The sequence below is a fragment of the Anser anser genome (assembly GCF_964211835.1).
Source record: "Anser anser genome assembly, chromosome: 15".
Classification (NCBI taxonomy): domain Eukaryota; kingdom Metazoa; phylum Chordata; class Aves; order Anseriformes; family Anatidae; genus Anser; species Anser anser.
This window is the reverse complement of record NC_139736.1, coordinates 8,986,245-9,011,903: the sequence shown is the minus strand read 5'-3', so window position 1 is coordinate 9,011,903 and position 25,659 is coordinate 8,986,245. Positions and strand designations below refer to the sequence as shown.

The following is a 25,659-nucleotide window of genomic DNA, read 5'->3' as shown; positions in this document are numbered from 1 at the left end:
AAATCCATACCTTTTCAATCAATAAACCAAATGCAGTTTCCACTTGAGCAAACATTCCATCAAATGCTACCAAAAGCATCTGACCAGCTGACATTTTGGGAGTTTCATCAACAGAACCATTCCTTGGCTGAATCAGCTCACCATACTGCGCATGAAGTACTCTTAAAATAAATATTTTTTTAAAAGAAGGAAAAATTACATGTTTTTACTTAGTCTCCAACAAATAAACAGAAATAGGATTTTCTTAAATTCATCGTTCCTACAGCTAGAGCAGTTTAGAATTAAGCCAAATTTGAAAAAGGTCAACTTTTCCCCAGGCTCTTTATCCTCCCATTTTCCATATGATTCTGTACATGAGTTCTGACACTGGACTTGTGAGAATAGTCAAGGATATTATGTAATACAGGATTGTGTTAAAGAATCAACTATAAAGTCAAATTATAGGTAAAGGATACAGTCTGCACTTCCTCTGAGCATGGTAAAAAAGTTACGGATAGTAAATAATGCAAATATTACCTTTCCTTCCTTAAAAAACAAGTACTGACTTTGACAACATACACATATATAATTAACTGAATGACATATGGGCTAGAAGTGTGGAGGATGAGATCTTAGGTTATGGCTGAGATGGTTTAACAACTTGCCACTCCTGAAAGGATGGTCTTACTCTCCCTCCCTCGTATCCCTTTTGACCCTCACCTACCAAGCTGAGCAGGCTTGCCAACAGGTTAAGCAGGAAGAAAATTAACTTAAGAGGGAAAAAAGTAAATTGTTTTCAACTGGTATAGCAAGCTTCATTATACCGCTTATGAAGCCACTGTTACTGGCTCAAGGGAAGCAGCAAGACCACTCCTTTTACTCGGCAGGAAGCTTTTGAATCAGCTCAGTTGACCAGCAAGCGCTTTCCTAGAAAGGTACTGTCCCACATTATAAGATGCATAGGCGTTTGTTTTGTTTTTAAATCACGCCACTGATTCATTATGCAAAAGCTGCTCACCAAAGCTCCAAATGAGAGGAGAATGCCACAGTTGCAAGCTCTCCTTTTCGCAGGTTTCTCCCACAAACTAAGGGGACCAGTTCCTATTTTTAGCATCCCTCAAAGACTTCATGCAAAATCCTAACTACAAATTATGGAAAAAGTCAACTACCAAACAACTCAAAAATCTGTTTTAAGTAGATGTAAATGCACCTCTTACCATAAGCTCTGTTTTGCCATAAAATCTATGCATACATGTGTGTAGATAAATATATGCACATGCACCCGGAGGAAACGTACACATTTTAGACGTTGCACTTTGCTTAAGGTATTTTGGGGCAAAAAAAGTCTGCACTTCAAACAATCAAATTCAGACAAACTAACATGATTCTACTGTCTTCATTCTCTCTCACACTAAAAGTAGTAAATTACTTACCTTGCAACATCAATGTAATGAGTATGTGTTTCTTCCTCTAATCCCATAGCTGCATTTCTTAAGTAGGCTTGAAGAGATTCAACCAGCGTTTGCAAAGGGACCCCATCAGTTGTTTGTTCAATAAGGTTATCTAATTCATGGAGCATACTTTCTAAAGTATACTCTCCTTTCATTAAGCACCTCAGCGCTTCAGGAAAAATAATCTGCCGGAAGTTTGAGTTCAATTCCTGTTGGAAATTCAGCAGGAAAACATAAGAAATCTCCACCCTTCAAAAAGTATCATATGCAACAGCTTTCTAAATTCAGTATTACACCTGTAGTAGATATTATCTACAACCTTAACATGATGCTGGTCAGCCAAGGGTCTTTTTTTTTTCCTGAACCATCAGGAGTATTGTTCTCTCTAAATTTAGGTTTAGCAGCAGATTTTAACCACAGCACATTATAACCCAAACTAGCGCAAAGGTGTAACATTTGCACAATGCAGCAACAACTATTACAACAGCAACAGCAGCAATACCTTACAGCAATCCTCAGCAAAGGATTAGCGGTGCATAGACCAAGCACACTTTGCAAATCAATTTTATAAAATGACATAGTTGCACCATAGAAAAGAAAATGTGAGTGAGTTAAATTATTAAATGTACGATTTGCTAAACTGTCTGAACTAAGCAAGGGAAAAGAATAAAAAGTTTTCCAGATAAAGACCTACTCATGCCACAGTAATCAATGCAGGTAAGAAAAAATACCTTAAGTGACATAAAACAACCTTCTACATGCAGAATACAACAGAAAGCTAAAGGCAGCTACAGAAAGGACCAGCCAATGCACCCAGTCTCCAAAGTTAGACAAGACACCAAAAAGATTAGTTATACTGGCTGCTTAGTGAGTGACACATCTTATCCCAAGAGCTCAACAGGGACTTCTTAGATACAACAATGTCTGGGTGAAGCATCTCAGCTACAACAGAGTGAAACTGCATGCATGTTTCTGAAAAAAATCTGAAGTAGTAAGAAAATATTTTTCAGATATAATACAGTGGAACCAAAAGCCTCAAGGCACTATTTATAGCAGCCACAGTTTATAAAACCTAAGTCTTCAGCAGATATTTTACTCAAGCTGTCACTCATTGATTTTGTTGTTGTTTAAAAGGGAAAATATTTCTAAAACTCATGATAAAAAATGAATTTTTTCTTCCCAATCTTGGAGATAGGGGGCCTATAAAACAGGTTTTCAGGATTTGCTTCCAACTACTTGTTTCAGCTGAGAATAAGTAAGGCTTGGCAAGAGCACAAAACAGAAAGGGCACAGATTAAACAATCTGAGAGCTGTTCTCGACCACCAGAGTAAAAGAATGAAAGCAACACATGAAGCCAGTGTGTCCACAAATCTGCTACTAACCTCCTGCTTGTGGTTACCTGACAGCAGTTTTTATAACTTGCCATATAAAGATCAAAATGGTTTCCTTCGAACAATGAAAATCTAAGTGGTAGTAACAGTAAATGGCTGGTAAACTCAGAAAAGTAGAGCAACCAAGTCTAAAGCCCCCCCCAGATATCACAGCAGCATTGTAAACAATTATTTAGCTGTTTATAAGGACGAAGCTGTTAAGAATGGCTTAGATGAAGGCCTAGAAGGTTGAAGATGAGGGAAGAAGATATAACAAAAATAAGTATCACCTGAAGTGAGATGTATACTCCATTAGCTAAATGAACAGCTTCTGATGCTTCAACTGGATTAGGAATATCCAAGTCCTGGGGTACAAGATGACACTGCTTCAGCAACTGCACAAGGCACGTGACATTCCCACTCATGCTGCAGAGCTCCTCCAAGAACCAGGCTCCGTCCCTTGAAGTCAGGTCAACCAGCTGCTCTCCAGCACTAGATGCTGCACCTTCCATCATCAGATTTCGCCTAGACAGATTATGACAGTTAAACTATCTGTCCGATACTGCATTCTCTGCATAGCTATGAATATTCCTTTTACATGGTCTCAAGCATGAATGCATTCAAAAAAAATTCAAAACAGGCAGCTCACCTCGTCAGTGTACAAAGAGCAGAGATGATAACGCTTGCTAAGCTCAGTGAGCCCTCCTCTCCATTTTCATGAAGGAAAACTTTTATGCAACGTTCGATTTCTTTCAGCTGCTCTTCACAGACAGGTACAGTAACTGCTTCCTGTTTCAAACGCTCCACCTGCCTGATAAGCCTGCTATTTATATCTGCTGCGTAGCGCTGCAGAGTCATTTCCGTTGCAGTTATGAACTGGCACATACTTGGAGGTGGTTGAGGAGCATACTGCATTTCATACCTGTAAAGCAAAAATGCAATGACAAAATTCACCCTTCTCAAGCTCTAGCATGCTGCATTCTGCTCTATGGGGAAGAAAATACTCCACATCTGAGCAGTTATTTATATCACCTACTTCGTATCAAATCTGAAATACCACAGTTGACGCCTACCCAAGTGACACAATTAAGTTCTTCAAACAATCCGTTATTCTGCCAACTTACTTCCTAAAGATATCCTGACAACGCTCTATTGTCATGTTACAGATGAGTTCTTCCATCCAAGTTTTCCATTGCTCTATTCGGTGCTTCTGAAACACAGCTTTTGGATACTGAAGAGCCACTGTTGCATAGTTGTGCAATTGTTCAAGACAACCACGTAGAACAGATCTTCTCTGCTGGAGAAGAGCACCAACCTCTCCTTCTAATTGCTCACACTGACTGATTAGATGTGCTTGGCCTGCATTTTGCAGAAACGCTGTTGCTGGTACATAACTTGGAGGACCTTTAAAGAAAGGCATTTAAAAATTAGGTTTTACTTATCTTTGAAACATACACATTTTACAGCATACAAATAAGCATTACCATCATTAAAGAAAACAACAGTCTTTTACCTGTGGTAAAGGAGGCATTAAGAATTCATATTGGTAATTTTGCTCTCAACACAAGTGAATAATCTCATATACAGCTAGGGCAAGATGGACAAGTTCCTTCAGACAGCTAAGAAGAGAGACCTCGAAGTGCTCTAAATCACTCTTTGAAGCACCCCATTTTTTTCATTTCATATATACAGGTCTTTGCCTTTAAATTAGAGGATACTCAAAGTCTCCTGATATTAAACTCTAGTTATTTTCAAACCACTAAGACAAACAAAAAAACCCACCACCACCACTTTATACCTAGGTCCATTTGTGTGCTGATTTCTTGAAGTAGACTTGCAAGTTGTGTTGCCTCTAAGTTATTGAAAGCAGCTTGGTAATGTGTTATCCACTGCTCAAATTCATTCAGCTTCACCTGAATTGCTTCCTGGACAGCTCTTTGTTGAGTTTGCAATTGTGTGTGCTCAGAATACCTGAATTAATGAAGCCAAAGAATCAAGTACTACAAGAAAATAGCACTTCGATGTACTAAATACAGAACTATATTGAACAATACTGCACTACCTTGTTGACTATAAAATTAATACATTCTCATCTATTACATAAAACTTAAGTGTTGTTAATAATTGGGTTCCTACAAAACAACTGCACGTGCATGTACACATCCATACAATTTTGAAATCATTGATCAATTACAACTGAACTTGAAGAATAAAGTTAAGAATTACAAACAGATGCAAGAACTTTTGTACTATGCATCAATAGATGCATATATCAATAGATGCATTATGCAGTTAATCCAATGGTAGCCAGCTTTCAACATACTCTATCTTGCCTTGTGAGTCAACTGTGGAACATGGAATGGCGGAGGTTATACTGATGGAATATAAAATCTAGGACATAAGAACATTCATCAGGAAAATGGATTTAACAGTTCTTCTGTAGAAGGAACAACTTGTTTACTGTAAGAATAGCTTTTATCCAGCTATTAATCTCTTTCATATACACATTTTTAACATTTAACTTACAAGTACAAACTAAACTAACAACTGTATTAATATGAGATTTCCAACAGAATTCCTAGCTCAAATGTACCTGTGCTGAAGTGTGTGAGAGGGATGATCCACTCCTTCTGCACCTTCAAGAAATTCTATCTCCTCCAGTAGTTTTCCTTGCAATTTTTCTACATCTGTCAACTGTTCTTGCAGGTTCAGATACTCTTCTAAACTACTGTCCAATTTTGGAAGCACGGCCAGCATTTCATCTCTGTTCTTAAACCAGTTAACCTATAAACAAGATACAGAACTTATAGAACTGCACTTAATTCAAACAGTAAGAGAAAACGTATGACAGCACTTAACTTCAGTGATGTAGTTCATATCTAGGATTACCTCCAGTGCCACAGGTCTAAAGCTTAAGGGAAATTATTTAGATGGCTCTCTCCAAGCATCTATTTTTTATACCCCTAGCCTCAGGCCAAACATTAAAAAAACATGTTTTATAGTTAAGCACACAAAAGTGAAAACTAAACACCGTCAAGTTCCGTACAAGCACCTCCCTAAAAAACAAATGCTGTTTAGCTCAATAAATTTTGTCAACTACTTCTAACAAATGACCACCTGTTCCACCACCCTCAAATGCAAATAAACCAAGTGTGAGCACATGGGCTACTTCAGTTATATAATGGAAAAGCATTGTAATGAATTCACCTTTATCTCAGCCACTCTTGAAGAGAAGAGACTACGTGTAATATCTCTTTCCATTTCTCTTTTGCTTTGTTTGTTTTCAGCCTGCTGGCCACCACCACCATAGACTGCTCCTGCAAATCCTGCTTCACCTCCTGCTGTCCAGTCCACCAGAGGATCATAAACAAAAGCTTCAAGCAACGTAAGCAAAGTCTCTCTCCCACGCCGCATGATATGAAGGACCTGTATCATGTATTTTAAACAGGCTCATTTTGATCTGGAGTTATCCTTGCAGAGGAGTGGAATTTTGCATTTAAAGTATCATGTTTGAGTAGGTACAGAAATCCATCAATTATTCCTAAACACCTCAAACACAGGGAAAGCACCACAGTACATACAAACACAGCTAACCTGTACTAACATCACTAACACTAAAGTTTGCATTCTAGCTTCCCACACAAACTCTAGCAACAGCCACTTGAAAAAGACTCTTTTGTTCAGAGCTTTAAAAAAAAAGGAACAACCTTCTGTCACATATATAAGAGAGTCCTGAAAAACTTCAAGGCATTTAGTCTTTATTCATTTGGTGTCAAACAGTAAAAAGATAAAAAATGCTCATGTCACATCCCCTCTGTCCTCCCCCCACTACCTTTTTTTAAAAGCACATCTATAAGGCTAAGCCACAAAATAGAAAATTGTCACAGCTACGATCCTTATGAAAAGCCACCTTATCTACTTAGCATGGACGAGAAAAGAATAAGAAAGATAATATCAAGACTGAAAACACCTTTAGGGAAAAAAGAAAGCCCTGGAATGCATTTGTTAAGACTTGATATTAGAGCTCAGAAAAATATTCCCTTTATGTGGCATGAATCAGTATTTTCTTAAATTATGAATTCTTCTGAATTCATCTGAACTCTTTTAGTAAACCTGAATATCATCAGAAACTTACCAAAAAATTTAGCTACTTAGTAGTAGTAATTCACTGAATTTACATAAAAGAATACAGAGTGAACAGTCTAGTTTTGGGCCATTATGTTTTCTTCCAAGTTCATCTTAATCAAATGACTTATACTTGGCCAAATATGTGCTTTCATCAAGTATATATTCCAGAACGGTAAATCAACCTGAATGTCAAGGCTTCTATTAAGCATTCTGCTGTTGATATATAAAGGTATCTAAGACAATATTTGCAAGTGATAGCCCTCATTGTTTTTTTGTTTGTTTGTTTGTTTTGCAAATTTTTGAGCTTACCTGTTCACAAGAAAGCCTGAAAACCCCTTCTACTCCTGTCACTCCCAGTGCTGTTTCAATATTGTGTGTCATCCGGAATGGAACCTTCTCTGGTACCCTAAGGCTTTTCCCTTTAAGATAAAATTTTAAGTTGCTTCTTTTAATTAACAAGAAAGGAAATCTTTTATTAGAATAACATAAGGCATTTTTTTAAGTTACCTTTTTCAAAGCAAACATTATAATCTATGTGGACAACTTCTCCTGTAGTCATATCTATAAGAACATTATCCAGATGTCTGTCGCCAAGACCAATGATGTAGCCAACCATGGACATAACTGCAGTGGATCTTGCATACGACTTTAAAGAGAGTTTCAGGAAAAAATTATTTGTGGGAATCCTCTGCCAACACACTGGACTGACTACCATCTTAAAACATTATTTTAAGTGTAAGACAAATTAAAACCAACTTTTTCCAAGCTGTTTTCTATTTGATGCTCTCTTAGAATAGTTTTCATTTCTTAGGCTGATAAACCTAGTTTAATACTGTAGAGCTATCAGGTATATACCCACTTTTTATTCCAGATGGTACAACTACAACACTTCCTACCAACATTTCCTGTTACTTGAAACTTCAGCAGTGCTAGCTCACCTAACTCAGAAGCATCAATTGATTGAACACATCCCAGGCCTTTGTTGCCCCCACCCCATTCGAAACATAACCTTTCAAAGGCAACAGATAGTTGTTGTAACTTACCTGCGTAACTCTCCACCACTCATCCGGTGTAGTACATGATGACCAGAGCTCTTTAGCTAGGAGGTTTGGGGGAGTTGCTTCCATCAGTTCTTCTAGAACGGCCCTCATGACATTCAAGGGCCAGTCACGACGTGACACATCAAGACTAAGTCCAACTGCCTTTAAAGCGGGTCCAATTTTACTGTAGTAAAGTTCACTGGGCCTAGGCACTATTCCAGGATTCTGAGGAGTCTGATAAGAATCCTGAGCCTAACAGAGGTTAAACAAATGTTAGTTTACATATCACAGCTCACATTACCACAGAGAAGTTTCCAGCATTCCACATGAGAATAACATGAAATAAACTCCTCTAACAACGACTTTTATGGCTCAGAAAAAATTATTTTAAAGTTCAACAGTTAAAAAAAACTCAAGATACTGAAAACACTATGTTTTGGCCTAACTTTACTCTTGCCAAGGTCAATTTTGGAAACACCACCATAAAAACTACACTGAAAATGGAAAAGGAGTGGAGAATGAGATGTGAAATTAAAGCAGTTTAAACCAATTTTAACTATTTGTTCAAAAACATTTCTCCTTGAATTATCATGACAGAAAAGTATATTTACGTTAGATACTGTAATACATATAATACACATGTATATATATGCAATTTCTTTGACATCTGGTAAAATCCCAAGACATATAAATACACAGAACCATTCTGCTTAATTGTGAACAAACCCCACATCTTTTAAAACTGTGCTGTTTAGAATTGCAAAAGCAAATGAGAATAAATGCTGCCCTTCTGATTTGTCCTAGATGTCAGAGAATACTGCCATTACCTTTTGTGCTTGTAAAGCAGCTTCCCGCTGTTGCCACCGCTTGTAAAGACCAAACAAAGGTGTAGCTCCATCCACCCACTGGATCAAGCCAGATCTTGTTCCCAGAGGCGTCACAGAGTAGTGCCTCGCATGGAACCTTGGTGTCTCTTGACGGTTAATGGTAGCAAACATTGTGTTCACAATTGATAAGAATTGCATAATTCTTTCATCTAGATGCAAGTCTTCCAAACCTGTGTTAATTTAATTTAAAAGTTAGTTTCTAGGCAAAGAAAATCCTTTTCTTGATGCCCAAAACTTAGTATTTTTTGAAATCCTATTTCATTTCAGACTACGAATAGCTTTATAAATTGTGCAGATTAAGGGTGAGTTATTCAGCCTAAACCAAAATGTTGACATATAGCATTTACATACTCGAATCAGTTTATCACAGCTGTCTGTGAACAGTCCACACAATAACTGACACAGTGAATAGGTCTTTCCCTCATGGGGAAGGCATGAAGTCTCAAAAATTCTCTTCTGGGTGCTACCTTAAGCTTCTGGAAAAGTATGTCCAGATACTTTAATCAGTGTGCAGGCAAAGCACACTGATGCAACCCTTAAAAAAAAAGATCTGAAACAACCCTGACTTACAGGTTTGGAAGGCAAGAATCCTTAAGTATATGAGGCAGAATGAAGGGAAGAGTGAGCAGATAGACCAAACGTTTATTCTGTATTATGCAGGTAGATACAGCCACGCATCTTTCCAACTCTAATATAGTCTGTGTAGTTTGCAAAAAGAAACAGTAACTTGTATGAGAAAAACAATTTCTTACCTTTGAACAGGTAAGGATAGTTCTTCCCATCTGAACCCAGGAAAAGCAGCTTTTTAGGTTTGGTTTTGGTAGGCAGAATTGTGATGGTGCTGCCCACACTATGAATTGTGACTGTGTCTCTGGTTGATACTTCTCCAGGGAGTGCTATTTCAGTATTCATCATGGCAGCCAACCAAGGACTGATTTCTTCAAGCCGTAAAATGTAACTAGCTCGTTTCTGTGCTCTTTGCTGCAAACTTAGCATAACCTATTACAAAGAAATTTTTTGATTTAGGTCGAGGTTCACCTTAACAGCTAGCACTGAACTGAAAAAAAACACTTATTGGTCTTATTGGTCTTTCTCTTCCAGAGAGCATGGAGATTTTCTTAAACTGCTTTTCACCCCTGGCACCCTATTAATCTCTTTATAGCTTAGGATGAAGGTGACAAAATCTAAGAGAACATCCTTTAAGCAGCAAGTGTATCCTGCCTTGTGATAAACACCAAAGTCACAGTAAACCAAACTCCTCAATAGGTTTGCTCCTGAATTTCAGTTGTGGTCAAAGAAAGCAACCTTCAGCAACATCCTGTTTACATATCTGCATGCCTGCTTGTTATGCAAAGCAGAAGGAACTACGAAAGAAGTCTGTTTATAAAACAAGTTTTATCAGGCTTTTTTTTTAAAAAACACCATGTTGGCTATGGATATCTAAGTGGACACCAAAAATATACATTTGTTGTAGTTTATTAGAGAACTGAAGAGAAACAAGATCACATAAACCTGAAGCCCACTGCCCTCTGTTCTGACAGCATCCCAGACACCAGAAGATGGAGAATTTTAAAAAGTAAAATAATTACACTGGCTAGAGAAATGCAGTAAGGCAGACAGTTGAGGCATCAGTAGCATTCATTATAGAGTTAAAAGTCACCGTGCTTCAGTGTGAAGCATACCTACATGGTGATTGCAGAGAAGACAAAAGGCTGCAATTTCAGGCTGCAATTTTGAAATGCCAAGACAATAGGAATACAATACTAAGGAGAGATACAAGCACACGCTGCAGCAATAGTGTGGAGAGTCTCTGCATTATACTCTTAATCTGTATATATAATACCTCTTTAAATGGGAGCCAGCTGCTTCCAGGTTTAGCAGGATTCAAAGGATTCTTAAGTTTCTCTAGTGCATTTTCAATTGCATCTCCATAGGTATCCTGAAACCATTTCTCATGAGGAGTTTCTGCAGGAGCTGCAGTGATGCTCCGTACATGTTCCAAAGCAAATACAATGGGCTTCATTAGAGCTGTATGCTTTTCACGCATGATTGCTATCTTCTCCTCTCTATTAAAAAAATAAAAATCCTCTTAGCTCCATGAAAACAAGTTACTTCAAAAGCAGAGCATTAAAATAGAGTGCAAATGAGACATCTGAGATGTCACAAAAAATTAACCCTCTACAATGAGGTCTTTAAGAATAACCATATTAAAATGGAAAGGAGTATTTCTTTCCACGTGAAATGACTGTTACACTGAATCATACTTTGTTTTTCAAACTGAAAATTTTGATTAGTTTTTTTTTAAACCACTGGAGACCTAAAGGAGAAGCCCAGGGAGTTTAAAGCATCCTAAGCAACTGATTACCATTATTAAAAAAGCTCTTAACTACTAATTCCTGAAGGTGTACCCCACCCCATAGAAGGGAAAGAGGATGACTGATTGCCCCGTTCTCCCATTCCATGTCAGACTTGACTGTAGAATTCAAGGTGTTTTTAAGCTTAGCCAAGCGTCCAGTGAATGGCTTTCCTCTTCCATTAATCCATTCACAGGAGAACCTAGATAAAGACCTGCTCGACACTGAAAACCAAAAGCAAATTATGATGTTCTGTTTACTCCAACTATGTGCATTTACTGTAAACACCAAAGAGGTCACACCCATCAACACGTTTGTCCTCATCTCACCTGACTTATAAGAAAAATTGTGGAAATGGGGAAATACAGGACCACAAACCACAACTCTATACGCATTGGGTTCTAACACATTATTACTAATGAATCTTAACACAGGTTCACAGACAGACACTGTTGTTGCTTCTCATTTCATTGGAGTACTAGATGTATGTAGCTTCAAAATGCTTTTGAATAAGGTCAGTAGCTTACAAAGCAGCAGCTAGGACAGCAAAATTTAGGAGCAACACTTGATCAGTTTGATGGTATCCTTCACTAACAACAATTTTTAGTTACTATTTTTACTTGAATTATTCAAAAAAGACCTACTTCCTTAGAGTGTTGTTGTTTTGGACCCTCTTGACTTCATCTTCCAGTTGCTGAATCCTTCTGAGGACATACATGTGCTGCTGCAGTAGAACTCCCAACCAAAGTTCATCCCACAGAACTGTAACTCTGCGCAGCTCAGCCACTAGCATCTGAACCTGTATAAAATAAAAATCCAATCACTTTTAAGTACTAGTATTATGACTTATCATTGGATATGAACAACTTGAGAAAGATGACAGCCAAAAAGCACCTAAGATGCACCAAGCTTTCAGCAGCCCTACACAAGTTACACAAAGTATGTATTTTGTGGTTCGAAGTAAGAGCACAAGTAACATACATTTGGGTTATTTACCTGCAAGACCATTGTTGGATTTGCAGCAGAGAGTTTCTCAACAATTTTGCTGTAACAATCTTGCATCATTGCTTGATCTTCATTTAATCCAACTTTTGTGTCATCCTTACTGCTTTCTTGGGAAGCTGGGGGGCTCCCTCCATCACATTCACCACCCAACAGTTCTTCTCCTTGAATATTACCTAGCAAAGTAGGAATGGCAGAAGGAAGCTTGTTCCCTAAATTTGAAAAAAATGGAAATAAAGGACGTTAAAATATTATCTACATCAGGCAATACTTCATTTAGTACCAGGGCCCCATGTTATATCATGTACTTGGCCAACAATTAACGATAAAATTGAGAACTTATTTGCCAAACTGGTAAATCAAAATACAAGGCTTCAGTGAGGTCCCAAAATACCAAAGTTCTTAAGATAGGAAGTATCAAAGTCACTGAAAAAAATTAATATCACTTTATCCAGTATATTCAATATGGCTAAAATATTTTTGAACATTTGATTTTTCCTCCTTACCTGAGGCCTGGGATTCACTGCTAAGTGAAATAGTTCCCACTATTGCAGGATACAGTATGAGATGAGGAGAATCTTGAGCCACTCTACAGAGAAGGTTGCAAATACTCTGACGAACATAAACTTCTGGGTGATTGAGGCGGGAGAAGAGCTGAGGAATAATACCTTTATAAACAAGAAAAAGCATACTGAATCATTTCTGTACACTTCAAATGATACTTTTTTTTTTTTGCTTTTTAAAAGCCTATCATGCATTAAGAGAATGTAAATGTCTAGTTTTCCAATAAAAGCTTCTCCTGGCTTTAAATAATTGTCTTTCACAATGTGGACGATTACTTGCTTTCTCCTTCAACTCAAACAAGCATGACATCAGATGAAATTTATACATCCTTTAGTCAAACACTAGAAATTCAATTTCACACATTGCATGTTTTATGATTTTTCAAAAAATAAGGGTACTAGTACACTAGTAGTTCCTGAAGTTAACGTAACCGGATGTTTCAAATGAATGCCCGATTTTGCAATAGTTGGCCTCCTTCTCTGCTGCCTTCTAAACTTTGACTCAGTAACGTTCTGTGGGAAAGTTCCTGATCAATCTGAACCAGTAGTGCAGAGACAGACAACTACTGAGACATCTGGCTTTAGCCACATATCTTTCTCGGAACTGTAGCTGGGAGAAAAAAAACAACATTATTTTCAAGTGGTAAAATAATGTAATGCTTCACAAACTACACTTTCTTTCTCCTTTCAATGTCTCAAGACAGGTGGAGAATCAGTGTTGTTTATGTATTCTACAATCAGAATGCATGCCAGAAACTGGAAGAGCACCATGAATAAAGTTATTTACTAGAAAACATACTTTCCCTCCCTGAAGTTTAAATCAAAATTTTATGAGAATGCAATGAATAACTTCCTGCTTATATTTAGTGAAGGCATGAAAAAATAATTTAACAGCTAAGTAACATATACCTACCTCTCCAAGGAGCAGTAGGTGTAGTTTCTAGCCCATGCTCTAGATACTGTCTAAGTTCTCCAGCATGTTTTACAAGCAGCCGCAATAGTCTTAAGGTTGCCATCACAATAACATCATCAGTGCTTTGTTCAGAAGTATTTCTTAAATGCAGCCTAGGATCATCTTCATCAAGTGGAACCTTGAAAGAAAGAAATACTTCTCTAAGCTAAGTATATAGTTCACATAATCACTTAGAAATGTTTGCAACTGAACTTTCCTCATCAGCACAACACTAACCTGACCAGCATTGAGTTTGAGGAAAGTAAAATATGCACTGCAGGAGAGTTTATAGAGACTGAAGATTCTGTCTACAACTTTCCTCCACACTTTAATTAACCCTTCTGTTGCATTTTCATCAAGATCGGAAAGCCAGGGACAACTTGTTAATAACAGACGCCATATAACATCCACCATATCATCTTCTTCATTGTCTTCATTTTCAGTGATTTGTAGAGTCATATCTTCATCCTAAATGCAAATAAAGAGAGAACAGATTTTTGACTAAGTCTTCCAACCTTTTTTACAAGCATATATTAGTTGCGAATCCATTTTTTGTTTGGGCAACTCACCCAACTGTATTACATCACTGTTCTACCACAGTCCTTAGAACAGATGAGTTACCACTTAGTTAATAGCTGGTTTCTTAGAGAACTTGTGTATTTATCTGAATTTTAACTACAAAGCATTTACAAGTGTTAATACGAATGACAACTAGAGGAAAAATAAGTTTCACAGCAAAGTTGAACATTTAAGCAACCAAATTTACACTCACTTGAATCCCAGCTGGACGACACACTGCCTGACCGAGAATCCCATAGATTTTCTCTCTATCTTCCTCTGTAATGTTGTCTGGAAGCAAGCTCTGAACCTCAGATTTTTCCCGGGGCAGCAGACGAACACCTTCTCCCTGACTGTAACATGTAACAAATTATTGATCCCCAGTATATTCGTATTTGCAGAGCCCATGAACATTGTATATAAAGAACTTCTTTAAGGACAAATCCTCACCCTAGAACTCAGAAATAAATTTTTTAGAAAGGGCATGAGAATAGTTCCCTGCTCGTATGTGTCTTCTGACCACAAAGAACTGTAATAATAAATACAATGCTAGGTTTTATCTTAAAAAAGAAAATCAATTATGCTGTATATATTTAATGTTAGGATGAATTTACCTGGCATTATCAACTACTTTACGGCCCCATCTATAAGCCCAACTAGCCAGGGCTGCCCAAGACTTGGCCACTTCAGGTGCCTGTACTGAAGACAAGTGATACAGCTGCCCCAAGATAAAGTCAGGCTCTCCAACTCCAATATTTACTGTAACAGAACAAACAGAACGACATATTTTATGATGCAAAACATACTTCTAATTTCCTCAACTTACAAGATAATAGCAAAGTATTATAAGTACGTAATTCTTTTTGGTCATGCTAGTTCCCAAAGAGTCAAATTTTCCAAAACACAATTATTTTTCAGTTTTGACACTGGCTGCAAAACACCAGTTTTCCATTTGCTAAAAACCACTGCCTGTGCTCTACAATTGCTTTCTCTTTCACAGAAAGCAATAGATTCATGACCTTCAAATGCAACAGATTTTATGCTTCAGAAAGCAGACTTCTACGAAGTACCTAAGGCGGCGTGTATGTTTACTTGCATATTTCATTTTCTTCATCATCATCAAATCAAAAAGCACCAACTACTTAATATCTAATAACAGTTCTACAAATTCTGACCCTGGAAAAAAGGTACTGAATTATAGGCTAAATCCACTTTTAAACAAAGAAAGAATTATCTTGACATTTGAAGAAAAGTCTGGCAAAAATTGGGAATTAGAGTGCATTTGATGGCAACAAGAAAAATGTTCAGATTAAGCACAGATTAAAGATTACGAGAAAACCTAAGGTAAATACTTCTCACATTTATCAGGGTTTTCAAAATATAGGTGTTTCAATGCTTAACCTAAAAGATCTCCTCTCATTCAAACTTTAACGAAAGTAGAACCTGACAGGAGACAATCATAAAAATATTTGATATCCTCCTTCTATAAACAAATTCCAGTTTCTCCTTCTAGCACAAAATGACAAAAATACCAGAAGATATCATCTCATATTTTTCTCATTACAAGTAAGTATCATTTATTTTTATTTTTTAAATTGTGGATACTTACCTATAGACAGAGGCACATTGTTCGTATGTATATTAGTAAAATAAGTACATAAGTGATGGATCGCTCACTCTATCAATATAACTGGTGCTATCCCTCACTGGAACCATCAGTAATTATTTATCAAAAAACAAGGAAGTAGGAGAACACTTTTACCTGTAGATTCACTTTCAATCCTGGGATATTCTTCTTCTAGTGTATTAACAGCTGGGAGATCAATCAAAGTATATATGTTTTTAGACAAGGTAGACAGGCCAGTGTGATTCTGCTGCTGTCGAGCTCTATATACTTGTTTCAACTGTCCTGAGATTTCTTTCCATTCAGCTTGAATCCATTTAGCCAGTGTAAGAATAGATTTAGCAACTGCATATTCAGCCTTGGCAGATTTGCAAAATGATATGGCACAAGAACTCAGCATTTCCATGGCATGCGTTGACTGACCTGCACATCATGAAAAGTGTATTTTCAGTAGTGTTAACTTAATTTCAAACAAATCTGAAATTCAGCATAATCAGATACAGCTTGTAACAACATATGTCACAGTGAAAAAGTCTCTTTTAAAGCCAAAAATAGAAAGTAAGAAAGGATTGTTTGAAGACACTAAGATTGAGACAACAGTTATAGGATGAAAGCAATTCCTAATGATACTGTCCTATTATGATTTACTGAAGGTCAGGAAAATTAGCCTGGTTATGAGGACAAGAAGCTCAAGGATCTACAACAATTAGCAAAAACTCACCTGCTGTGTATAACAATTTTGTTTTCTCAATATCAAGTTCAGGACCCCATTTTTCATCTATCTGACCTGGCGCAGACAACTTTTTAAAGTGCTGGACTAAGTCCTGTGCGGTGGTGGTTTTTCCTAGCTGAACTTCACTGCATTGAGCAAGCAATCGTGTAGCTAGGGCAATATTTCCTCGCTTCCGTGCAAATTTTGCTGCTGTTAAGCCCAGCTCCATTAGATGACTTTTAATTGGGACTGTTGGTTCTGAAGAAGAAAGCAAAACATTCTAAACAAAATTATTAAACAAACAATATTGGACAGAAACTATGCCCCAGGTACAATTATATTCTGTACATGGCTATCAGTTAAAAAAACGTGCTCAACCCTTTTTTATTTCCTAAAAATTCTTTAAGAAATTTCAACTACTTCATTTTTATCTAGAATATTTATCTCCTCTGATATTATCTCCTCCAGACTGTCTGCTGGACAGAACTTTTTGACTACAAGCAGTCTTTTCAATTAAGAAATATACTTGTCCAACATTTTCCTTCCATTACCTTTTAACAAACTGCACATTTAAATCACTTTCACAACCGTTTTTAAAATCTCATTGATAATATTGAGGCATTCAAAAGTGAAGCATTTAAAGCATGAAGAGATGAGCAAGCAAAGCTTGATTAGAAGAATAAATGCAGAACTTTTTTAAAGACAGTGTTGGCATTACAGTAGTAATTGAAACCCCTGGATGTAACGCAAGACACCCACAAACCTTGAATTTAAAAAGGAATCTAAATAATACAAAAGGATACAGATGTAGCTTTTAACAGAAGTTTTAAGTTCAAATTCTGCATTTACCTTTTGTAACACTAAAATAAGAGCTTAAATACCTTTAAGTTTTTCCATCAATTGATTCTGGTACACTGTGTACCTCAGTGCATGCATCCATGGCCTTACATCATGCTGTTTGCACGACCTCAAAGCATCATTGAAGAGAGGTATAAGACAGTCCTGAAAGAAGCATAAAGGTTGTATAGTTGTCACAAGAAATATTTATTAAGATGCATTTTCATTTGTTAAAACCAAAGGCCATTTTAGTGCAAAGTAAACTTTATCATCTGTATTTGTAGCCAAATTGTATCATTAACTAGTAAAAAAATTGACGTAACTTTTAATATTTGAAGGTTACTTTAATCTTGTTTTTAGAGCTTTGTTAGCTGTTTTTTAAAGAGGTTGATGTATTTATTCTAAATACCACGTAACATTCTTACCACATAGCTGTCATTTACTGTAAATGCAACTGAAAGAAATGATATAGCTATAGAAGTAAGTCCAACTCAAGTATAAGTTGAAAAAAGTCCAAGGATTTTAGAAAACTAAATGAGATCTTTTTACAGTGTGATTAACAAGGGTCAAAGGAAAGGGTCCCAAGTTGCACTGGGGAGGTTTAGACTAGATACTAGGAAGAACTTCTTCATGGAGAGGGTAGTCAAGCATCAAAACAGGTGCCCAGGGAAGTGGAAGAGTCCCCATCCCTGGAGATATTTAAGAGACCTGTGGACATGGCACAAAGGGACATGGTTTAATGGTGGGACTTGCTGATCTTGAAGGTCTTTTCCAACCTCAATGACTCTGATTCTACATTCCATATTCAAAACTTCATTACACAACTATTCAATAAAAAAATATTACTCAAATTTAGGTTTTAAACACATAGGCATACCTCTGATGTCAGCCTGTTGGATACGGTGTTTTCTAAAGCAGAAGAACAGTACAACTGAAGAGTGCTCAACACCGGTAAAGACTGAGACACAGTGAGTGTGGAAAGTCTTAAAGGTCCAATAGCTATTCGTGATGTTTGCTTTAAGTACTTTATAACATTTCTGAAATAAAAGTTATCGGAGCAGTTATTTTCATTAGACTATTTAAGAGGAAATAATGATACCAAAAATACTGAACACAACAGCAAATTCAACATCTTAATTTGAATGATGAGGAAAGCTTGCAAAATCATGCACAAGTTACAATATGATTACAATATGATACTACTGCTTAACTGACAAGAAGCAGAACTCAAAGAGCTAACAATCTCCAAGTTAAAGATCAATTTATGTCCCTCAGCCTAAGCTAGAAACAATACCATAGATGCTGAAGTACAAAGCAGCGTATGTTTTTAATAGTTATGTTTAACAAACCAGAACAGCTTTTTACAGTATCTTACGTTCATAGCACAGCACATTTTAACCTACTCAGATATTGACTGCCACTTTTGCTCCTGTTCTATGTGGTTTACAGCTGTTGCCAGACATACTGAACTTCTCAAAAGTTGTACTTCGACTGCTTTTTGAAGTTCTCTTGGGTCAGGACTTAGCATATTAGGAAGGAGCTTCTTCATGTCTACAAAGAGATTAAAAAATTGGAAACAACCAGAACTGCCAAATGTTGCAGTTTAAAAATGCATTTTTGAAAGCAGGGAACTTTGGAAATAAACTATTTTTATGTGTATATATTCATATTCATTGATGACATGTTACTTAAAATATTAACTCCAGAAAACACAGATCTAAAAAAAAAAAACAACCTTGTGACAACATTTAGAATTATCATTGCCAATCATTTTGAAGCTTGATTCATAAAGGTTACAGGTCAGTCCACTGAACAGAGCAAACTGCATTCAAAAGTTTCAGTTTGTCATTTACACATACACACATGAAAAAATATTTCTTATTTGAAGTAATATACCTATTTTTTCTTTGGATCCTCCTGCAAGTAGGTTGATATTTTCTCCTGGCAATAATTCTAGTTGTTCAGTGCATTCAGCAAGTTCTCCAGACTCAAAGCTGCTCAGAGATCTGCAGTTCAATGTTTATAGGTTTATTTTCACATTTCTTTCTGCATTCCAGAAGCTTAATAACTTATATTCAAACAGCAAAAACTAAAGACTCAAATGAAAACCCTGAAGTTTTAACAGAGCGTAAGTGACCAATTCTAAGCAAAAATCCAGGTTTTGCAAAATGAAAGGCAATAATACTGTACCAAATGGTTAGATTCTCTCTCTGAATGAATGGAAGAACATCCTCTCCAGCTAAGCAGCTTTTCATGTTATCACACTATATATACTACTCTTCTACTCTTCAGGAAGGAAAGGAAAGTCTAACTGCACAAGACTTTTAAAGACAAAAACTTTTTTTCTTTATGTATAGAAAAGTAAGCTTTTGGATAGAATGTCATGATTTTAACTCTTGAGTTTACATTAAGCTGAAATTGCAGAAATATTGCAATATTGTACATAGTTTTACACTAAATTGTAAGTATTATCTTTTAAAAACGGTACCATGACATGGATTTTTAAAAATTAAGTTGTATGAAGGGATTCATTTTCTGCCAGTAGAAGTAAATTAAGTTTGCTAACTTTTACTTCCAGTTGAGATGTTTTTCTTGAACAATAAAAAAACCTCAATAGTCAGAAAGCTACAGCAACTATTCATAATATTAACAAGCCATACAGATAAGCATATTTGTCCCTCCTAAGGATACAATTTTTTTCTTATCATAACTCTATTTCAATGACATCACTTCTAAAAGCCACAAAAACTTAAGTATTTCAGTAATCTAAGATACAGTTGAATAAATCGATTATATTCTTACTTTATGTAGTTAAAATCTGCTTTCAGATTTATTGAGGTATTACTAGTGCTTTTCTTCATTTCATGGACCATATTTTGCCATTCCTGAACAGCAGACCAATCAGCAATGGAAATGTAACATTCACATGCTTTGTTACCCAAGTAATTTATAACTTCAGGTGAAGAGTCACTTGGCTTAGTGAGAACAGTTTTTCGACTTTCTCCTGTGGAAAAATATAAATATATATTTGAGAGTACGTAACATTTTAAAGTATGTAACAAAAATTAACTTTATTATTTAAATCTAATTTCCAAATCTTTTTTCAAGAAATACACTTTTAATTAATGTTACATAACAGTTAAATACAAGTGGAGCAAGAATGGTTGTTTTTTGTTTGCCTTTTTTAAACATACAGAAAATTTTCAAAGGAGGTTTTGGAAAACTGCTGTCCATATCTCTAAAAAAGTTTCAAAACAGGAAAACAGAAGAACTAAATTAGGAACAAAGAACGTCTCTTCTCAAAGATGAAACAGAATACCGAAGCAAAGTCTCAGTTTGAAAAACCCTTAATAAATAGCACAGCTATAAGATTTTGTCATAAATACTAAGTCTTAAGTTATGATGATCTAAATAATTTGGAATTAAGCTACAAAAATACAAAATATTTTACTTATTACTTTTAATTTCATTCAGCTAGACATCCATGTTGCAAAGCCTCATGTATAGATAATATTGGTTTCAATGGAATTAAGTAGTTAACTTTAACTGCAGACAGAAGCAGTTCTTCAGATTTAAGAATTCAATGCTATAATTACTACATCTATATTGATGAATGTTCTATTTCTACACACACACTTTTCAAAAGAAACCAATAAATACTCACCATTCAAGGAATGCTTTGGGCTGGCATTGTTTACACTATTTGAATTGGCCAACTTAAGAACAGTTTTGTCAAAGCCTGTTATGCAGCAATCCACTCCTGTCATGGCACACAGGTGCTCCTGGTATTCCACAGTTGCTTTTTCAAACCTTAAGTGATTTAATATTTTAGTTAGCATTTTACAGTATTAGTTTTCTTCTCTGGTAAACTGAGTATATTTTAAGCATTTCTTTACCCAAAATAATGTGTCCCCTTCAGCAAAAGAAAGGTTGATTAACATAGAATACTAGTTTGTGAGTTGAATTTCCAGGTTTTAAGAGAGGATAAAAGCTTTTCCATTCAGATTTAATGCCAACTTCAAACTAAGTACAGGCTGAAGGAGATGCACACATTGAATTTGACTGTCACACCTTCTACCCGAATGAATGTGAGTTAAATATTATTTAATAGAGGATTGTAAAATTGGGTCTAGGACAACAATTCATATCTTAAATTTGACATTTCTGAGCAACTGCTCATGTATTATTACAAACCTGCATATTATTTAAGAAAGTTTATTTTAAAAAAGTTTACAACGATTTACAAAGTTTACAAAGAAAGCTTATAAAGACAGGAAAAATACTTAAATACTAAAACCTCAGGTGTGTTTGTTAGCAGATTGCAGCTAAATAACTAAACGTGTCCTTTTTTCATTTCACATAGGAGACAGTATACATTGCTTTAAAGAGATAACATCACAATTTAGGTGTACACTGTCTTGAACACTGACCCACCTATTAGTATCTGCAGCCAAAGATTCTACTTTAACAGATGTAGAAGCCACTTTTTCAAAACAGACCTAAAAGTGTAAAGCATCTCCCTCTCGGCAAACTGTGTCAAATAATCAGATCTTGCCATGCGCCAGAAAGTTCAACAAGCAATATATACATTAATAATATTTTGCAATGGAAAAAAAGAAAAATAGTATTGCTATGTACAAGAAACTAAGAAGAAAGTTTATAGAAATTATCAGGACTTGAGTATAAATGATGTTCATAAACTATCTGAAAACCAATGCATTAAATATCTCTGAAAAACACGGTGACTTTAACATGGAAACTGTATCGACAACATCGATTCATGCCACAATTTAAAAGATTCAGAAGTATGATTAAGCATAAGAAAGAAAGTCCAAATTTGTAACACCCCATTATCTGGAAGAAAGACTTACCGCCCTTCTGCTTGTTGAGCTACAGAATTGATCCAGGCAAGACTCTTCCCAACTACAGCAGAAGACCAGACAGCTATACCCTGAATAGCTTCAGGACAGTGAAGCTCACATAATGCTTCTACCAGCATCATAATGGTCACTTCCAATTCATTTCCCTAAAACAAATACAAAAAACCTTTAACAAATCTTACATGGAGTAAGAGTTATATGCGTGGTTAAACGCTTGGAAATGGTAAGGTAGTACTTCACTTCACTATAGAGGGATATAATGAAGTGTTCTGTGTATCCATCCATTACACTGCTTTTGGAAAAGCACAGATGCTCAGGGAAGAGTTCGTGCTATGAATTCCCAGCCTGAATGTCAATAGTTAGCAAACACTGTATGGTGGGTCTACTGCTATATAAAAACAAATACAAGAATTCATAAAGCAGCAGGAAGGTAATTAACAGCAAGTCTTGTTAAAGTATTCAAGCAGATCAAGTCATGTACTGTAAGAACTATTCAACTTTTTAAAAACACTTAACCACTTTATTCCCTCATCCCACCCCTGCACTTATCTACTGCTTACTTCATATCAGAAAAATTCCCTCATGATACATCCCCCTCCTGCTCAGAGGAGCAAGTCAAAGACACTACCACAGGACTCCTCACACTAATACAACAAGAGCATCAGGCAGAACTTTCTGCTTAAGCAGGAACCACTCAGTTCAAATTCAATGAACTATATCATTCATTCATGTGAAGTATTTGACCAAATGCACACAGTACACCCTCATCTCCAACCTACATTATCACCTAAATGCAGAAATCTGTCAGTACAGAAGCATGAATTTAAAATGTTGCTTTTGTGTAAAATATTAATCCAGATGTTTTGTAAGAGATTCTTAATAATTGATTACCTCGGCTTAGTTTTTATAATATAGCGGGAGTATTTTGATGACAGTCTACAAAATTTGAAAAAGATAGTACCTGAGATAGACTGTTATTAGTTTTCATTTCTGTGAGTAAATCAAAACCATGTCTGACTGTCACAGCAGGCTGGCCAGCCAGCAATCCAACTCTCATGATGGAAAGTCTAATCCGCGTCAGCCAATCTTGGCATGTTTGGCGATTAGTATAAAAGAATGTCCTGATAACCTTTTAAAACAGGAAAAATGTAACAAGTTTTACAATATTGTTCATATGTATGAATCAAAATAATTACATTAAATACTTAATATTTATAAACACCAAAGTCATAACAGGTTTTGCTGCTGCGATTGACTTCTCAACTGAGGGGTGAAGAAACAGATTAAGTTCTGCATTTTGAATTTTTTGAATACAGGCATTCTGAAATCTTGCACAGCATGCAGCTGGCCAGACATATTAGCAAGCTACAAATCTTGAAGTGAACTAACTATAAATTATATTTTACTGTCATATTGAATTCTAGTAATTAACCGATTTCAACAGTGAAGAATGTTTTGCAGCCAAAACTACACAAAAATGTATGCTGTTTATAAATACTTCAAATGACAATCTGGTCTCAAATAATTGTTTCTTTATACTGCTGATAACCTACAAGTTAGAGGTACGACAGAATTGCTTACTGTTGTACCTCTATGCAAGTTGATATTCCGGAAATAAGTCTTGTTTTCACATGCTTTCTCGGAATAAAATTACAAAGCCAAACAAATTAATAGTCTCAAACTTGCGTTAGAAGCTATTCTTCTCCTTTAATTAGGGTATGAGATTAAATGCTAGGAAACAAAGCTTAACTGCAGCATCCAAAAAGTTCCACAGTTAAGACCTGGACAATCCTGAAAACACTGCTCATTCAATAGACTGTTTCAAGTAACGTCAGCACTGTAAGACGGACAAACCTTGGGTGGAGAAGTGAGAGCATTGGCACATCCTTCATATGCATTGTACATCAGTTTTTCCAAGTTCTCCAGATACTGTAGAAGGAGAACAAGCCGAAGCTGGTTGCTGCTGTGTCCTTCATCATTGTCTGCAGTAGTCCACTGGCTAACATCTTGATCTGGGTTTAATGTATGGGCTGCAAGGCTCCTAATAATACCTATGTATTTTTACCAAAACATGGAAAAAAATTACCAAATACACTTCAGAATTGCTGTCTTGTGACACACTTAAAGTAAAATCTCTCAAAAATTAATAGTACTTATGAAACTGCTATTCTGGCGTTGCATCTCTTGATATGTCAAATACTTGCTAAAATCTATAATCACTGAAAAAATAAAGCCGCTGTGCTTCTTGCCTTGAACATGAAGTTCTTTAGCTGCACAATCTCTTACATAAAAAGAAATTCCATGAAAATAAGCTATATTCTTTACATTACCTTCAATTGTTTGAAATGTATCTTGGGCTCTACCCAGAGGAGTTCGTAACTTCGAAAGAACAGTAAACTGAGCTGCCTCCCAAACAGCCCATTGCCAAAGAACAGCATCAGTCTTCAATAGATTACGAGGGATGGTTGGTTGATCTCGCTTATCTAGCCTTTGACAGCTGTAGAACAGCCTTTCTAACCAGTTATCTTTCCTGAAAAAAAAAAAAAACCACATCGGTACATAAACAGAAGTTCATATAGTAACAAGATTGTAATGTACACAGATCAACTATCTATTGCTATCAAAATCTCTCACAAGATTGTTTTCAGCAGCCATGTACATAATGCAAATATTTACAAAAGTTGTATATTGAGGCTATTTATAAATACTTAAAGAGAAAGGTAAAGAACTGAAAGAAAAGCAATGTAACTTCTAAAATAGTTATAAAACTTAAACTAGATACAGTTCGGAATTCTTCACTATCAATTCAACAGTGATGAATTTCAGTTTTAAAAGAAGTTCTTACCCAGTTCGATGAGAGCTTCCATACAAAATAAAACTAATGACATCAGAGAAATCCTGTGGATGGAATGTGTTACTTGGAGCTTTGCTCATGTGACTTCTTATAGCCAAAGAAATTTCTTGTATTTCTGTGTGGGTACGGTTACTGCAGGAAGAGGGGAAAAACAAGTCATGTTATTGAATAAATCAGACACAAAGTTATACAAAAGAAGATATACATATGCATATATAATGACTGGAAATAAGTATACTCTGGTGATAAGACAAAGTGCTTTAAGAGTTCAGGTCTTTGAGACAGACTGCAGGGCATAGTGTTGCTGAAGCTCTGAATAACATGGACCTTAGAAGTATTCATATTTGCTGCAAGAAGTATTGCACGGTTTATCAAGTTTATTAACGACTTTGTGTAATATCTACTGTTCTTAAATCTGCAATACAGTAGAAGAGACATTAAGACATTCTGTTATGCTTTTTGATTTT

The 25,659-nt window shown here is 36.0% G+C and overlaps 1 protein-coding gene across 3 annotated transcripts in view; it reads right to left on the bottom strand.

The window, feature by feature from the left end:
* SMG1 (SMG1 nonsense mediated mRNA decay associated PI3K related kinase) overlaps positions 1-25,659 on the bottom strand; it is a 67,784-nt gene that overhangs the window by 9,543 nt on the left and 32,582 nt on the right. For all 3 annotated transcript variants that reach the window (XM_083800118.1, XM_083800120.1, XM_083800119.1), the window contains 34 exons: positions 25,184-25,324; positions 24,669-24,868; positions 24,193-24,389; positions 23,300-23,467; positions 22,330-22,484; positions 21,123-21,268; positions 20,261-20,462; positions 19,355-19,464; positions 18,862-19,009; positions 18,336-18,495; positions 17,503-17,623; positions 16,631-16,879; positions 16,048-16,332; positions 14,900-15,044; positions 14,500-14,638; positions 13,965-14,195; positions 13,689-13,866; positions 12,719-12,880; positions 12,207-12,424; positions 11,855-12,009; positions 10,700-10,922; positions 9,609-9,855; positions 8,797-9,026; positions 7,973-8,221; positions 7,437-7,575; positions 7,239-7,348; positions 6,009-6,227; positions 5,395-5,585; positions 4,600-4,772; positions 3,926-4,205; positions 3,451-3,723; positions 3,092-3,326; positions 1,413-1,639; positions 11-161 (listed from right to left, as the gene is read on the bottom strand). In XM_083800118.1, the coding sequence (XP_083656244.1) occupies positions 11-161; positions 1,413-1,639; positions 3,092-3,326; positions 3,451-3,723; positions 3,926-4,205; positions 4,600-4,772; positions 5,395-5,585; positions 6,009-6,227; positions 7,239-7,348; positions 7,437-7,575; positions 7,973-8,221; positions 8,797-9,026; positions 9,609-9,855; positions 10,700-10,922; positions 11,855-12,009; positions 12,207-12,424; positions 12,719-12,880; positions 13,689-13,866; positions 13,965-14,195; positions 14,500-14,638; positions 14,900-15,044; positions 16,048-16,332; positions 16,631-16,879; positions 17,503-17,623; positions 18,336-18,495; positions 18,862-19,009; positions 19,355-19,464; positions 20,261-20,462; positions 21,123-21,268; positions 22,330-22,484; positions 23,300-23,467; positions 24,193-24,389; positions 24,669-24,868; positions 25,184-25,324 (6,457 nt within the window). The remainder of the gene's footprint in view (positions 1-10; positions 162-1,412; positions 1,640-3,091; positions 3,327-3,450; positions 3,724-3,925; positions 4,206-4,599; positions 4,773-5,394; positions 5,586-6,008; positions 6,228-7,238; positions 7,349-7,436; positions 7,576-7,972; positions 8,222-8,796; positions 9,027-9,608; positions 9,856-10,699; positions 10,923-11,854; positions 12,010-12,206; positions 12,425-12,718; positions 12,881-13,688; positions 13,867-13,964; positions 14,196-14,499; positions 14,639-14,899; positions 15,045-16,047; positions 16,333-16,630; positions 16,880-17,502; positions 17,624-18,335; positions 18,496-18,861; positions 19,010-19,354; positions 19,465-20,260; positions 20,463-21,122; positions 21,269-22,329; positions 22,485-23,299; positions 23,468-24,192; positions 24,390-24,668; positions 24,869-25,183; positions 25,325-25,659) is intronic.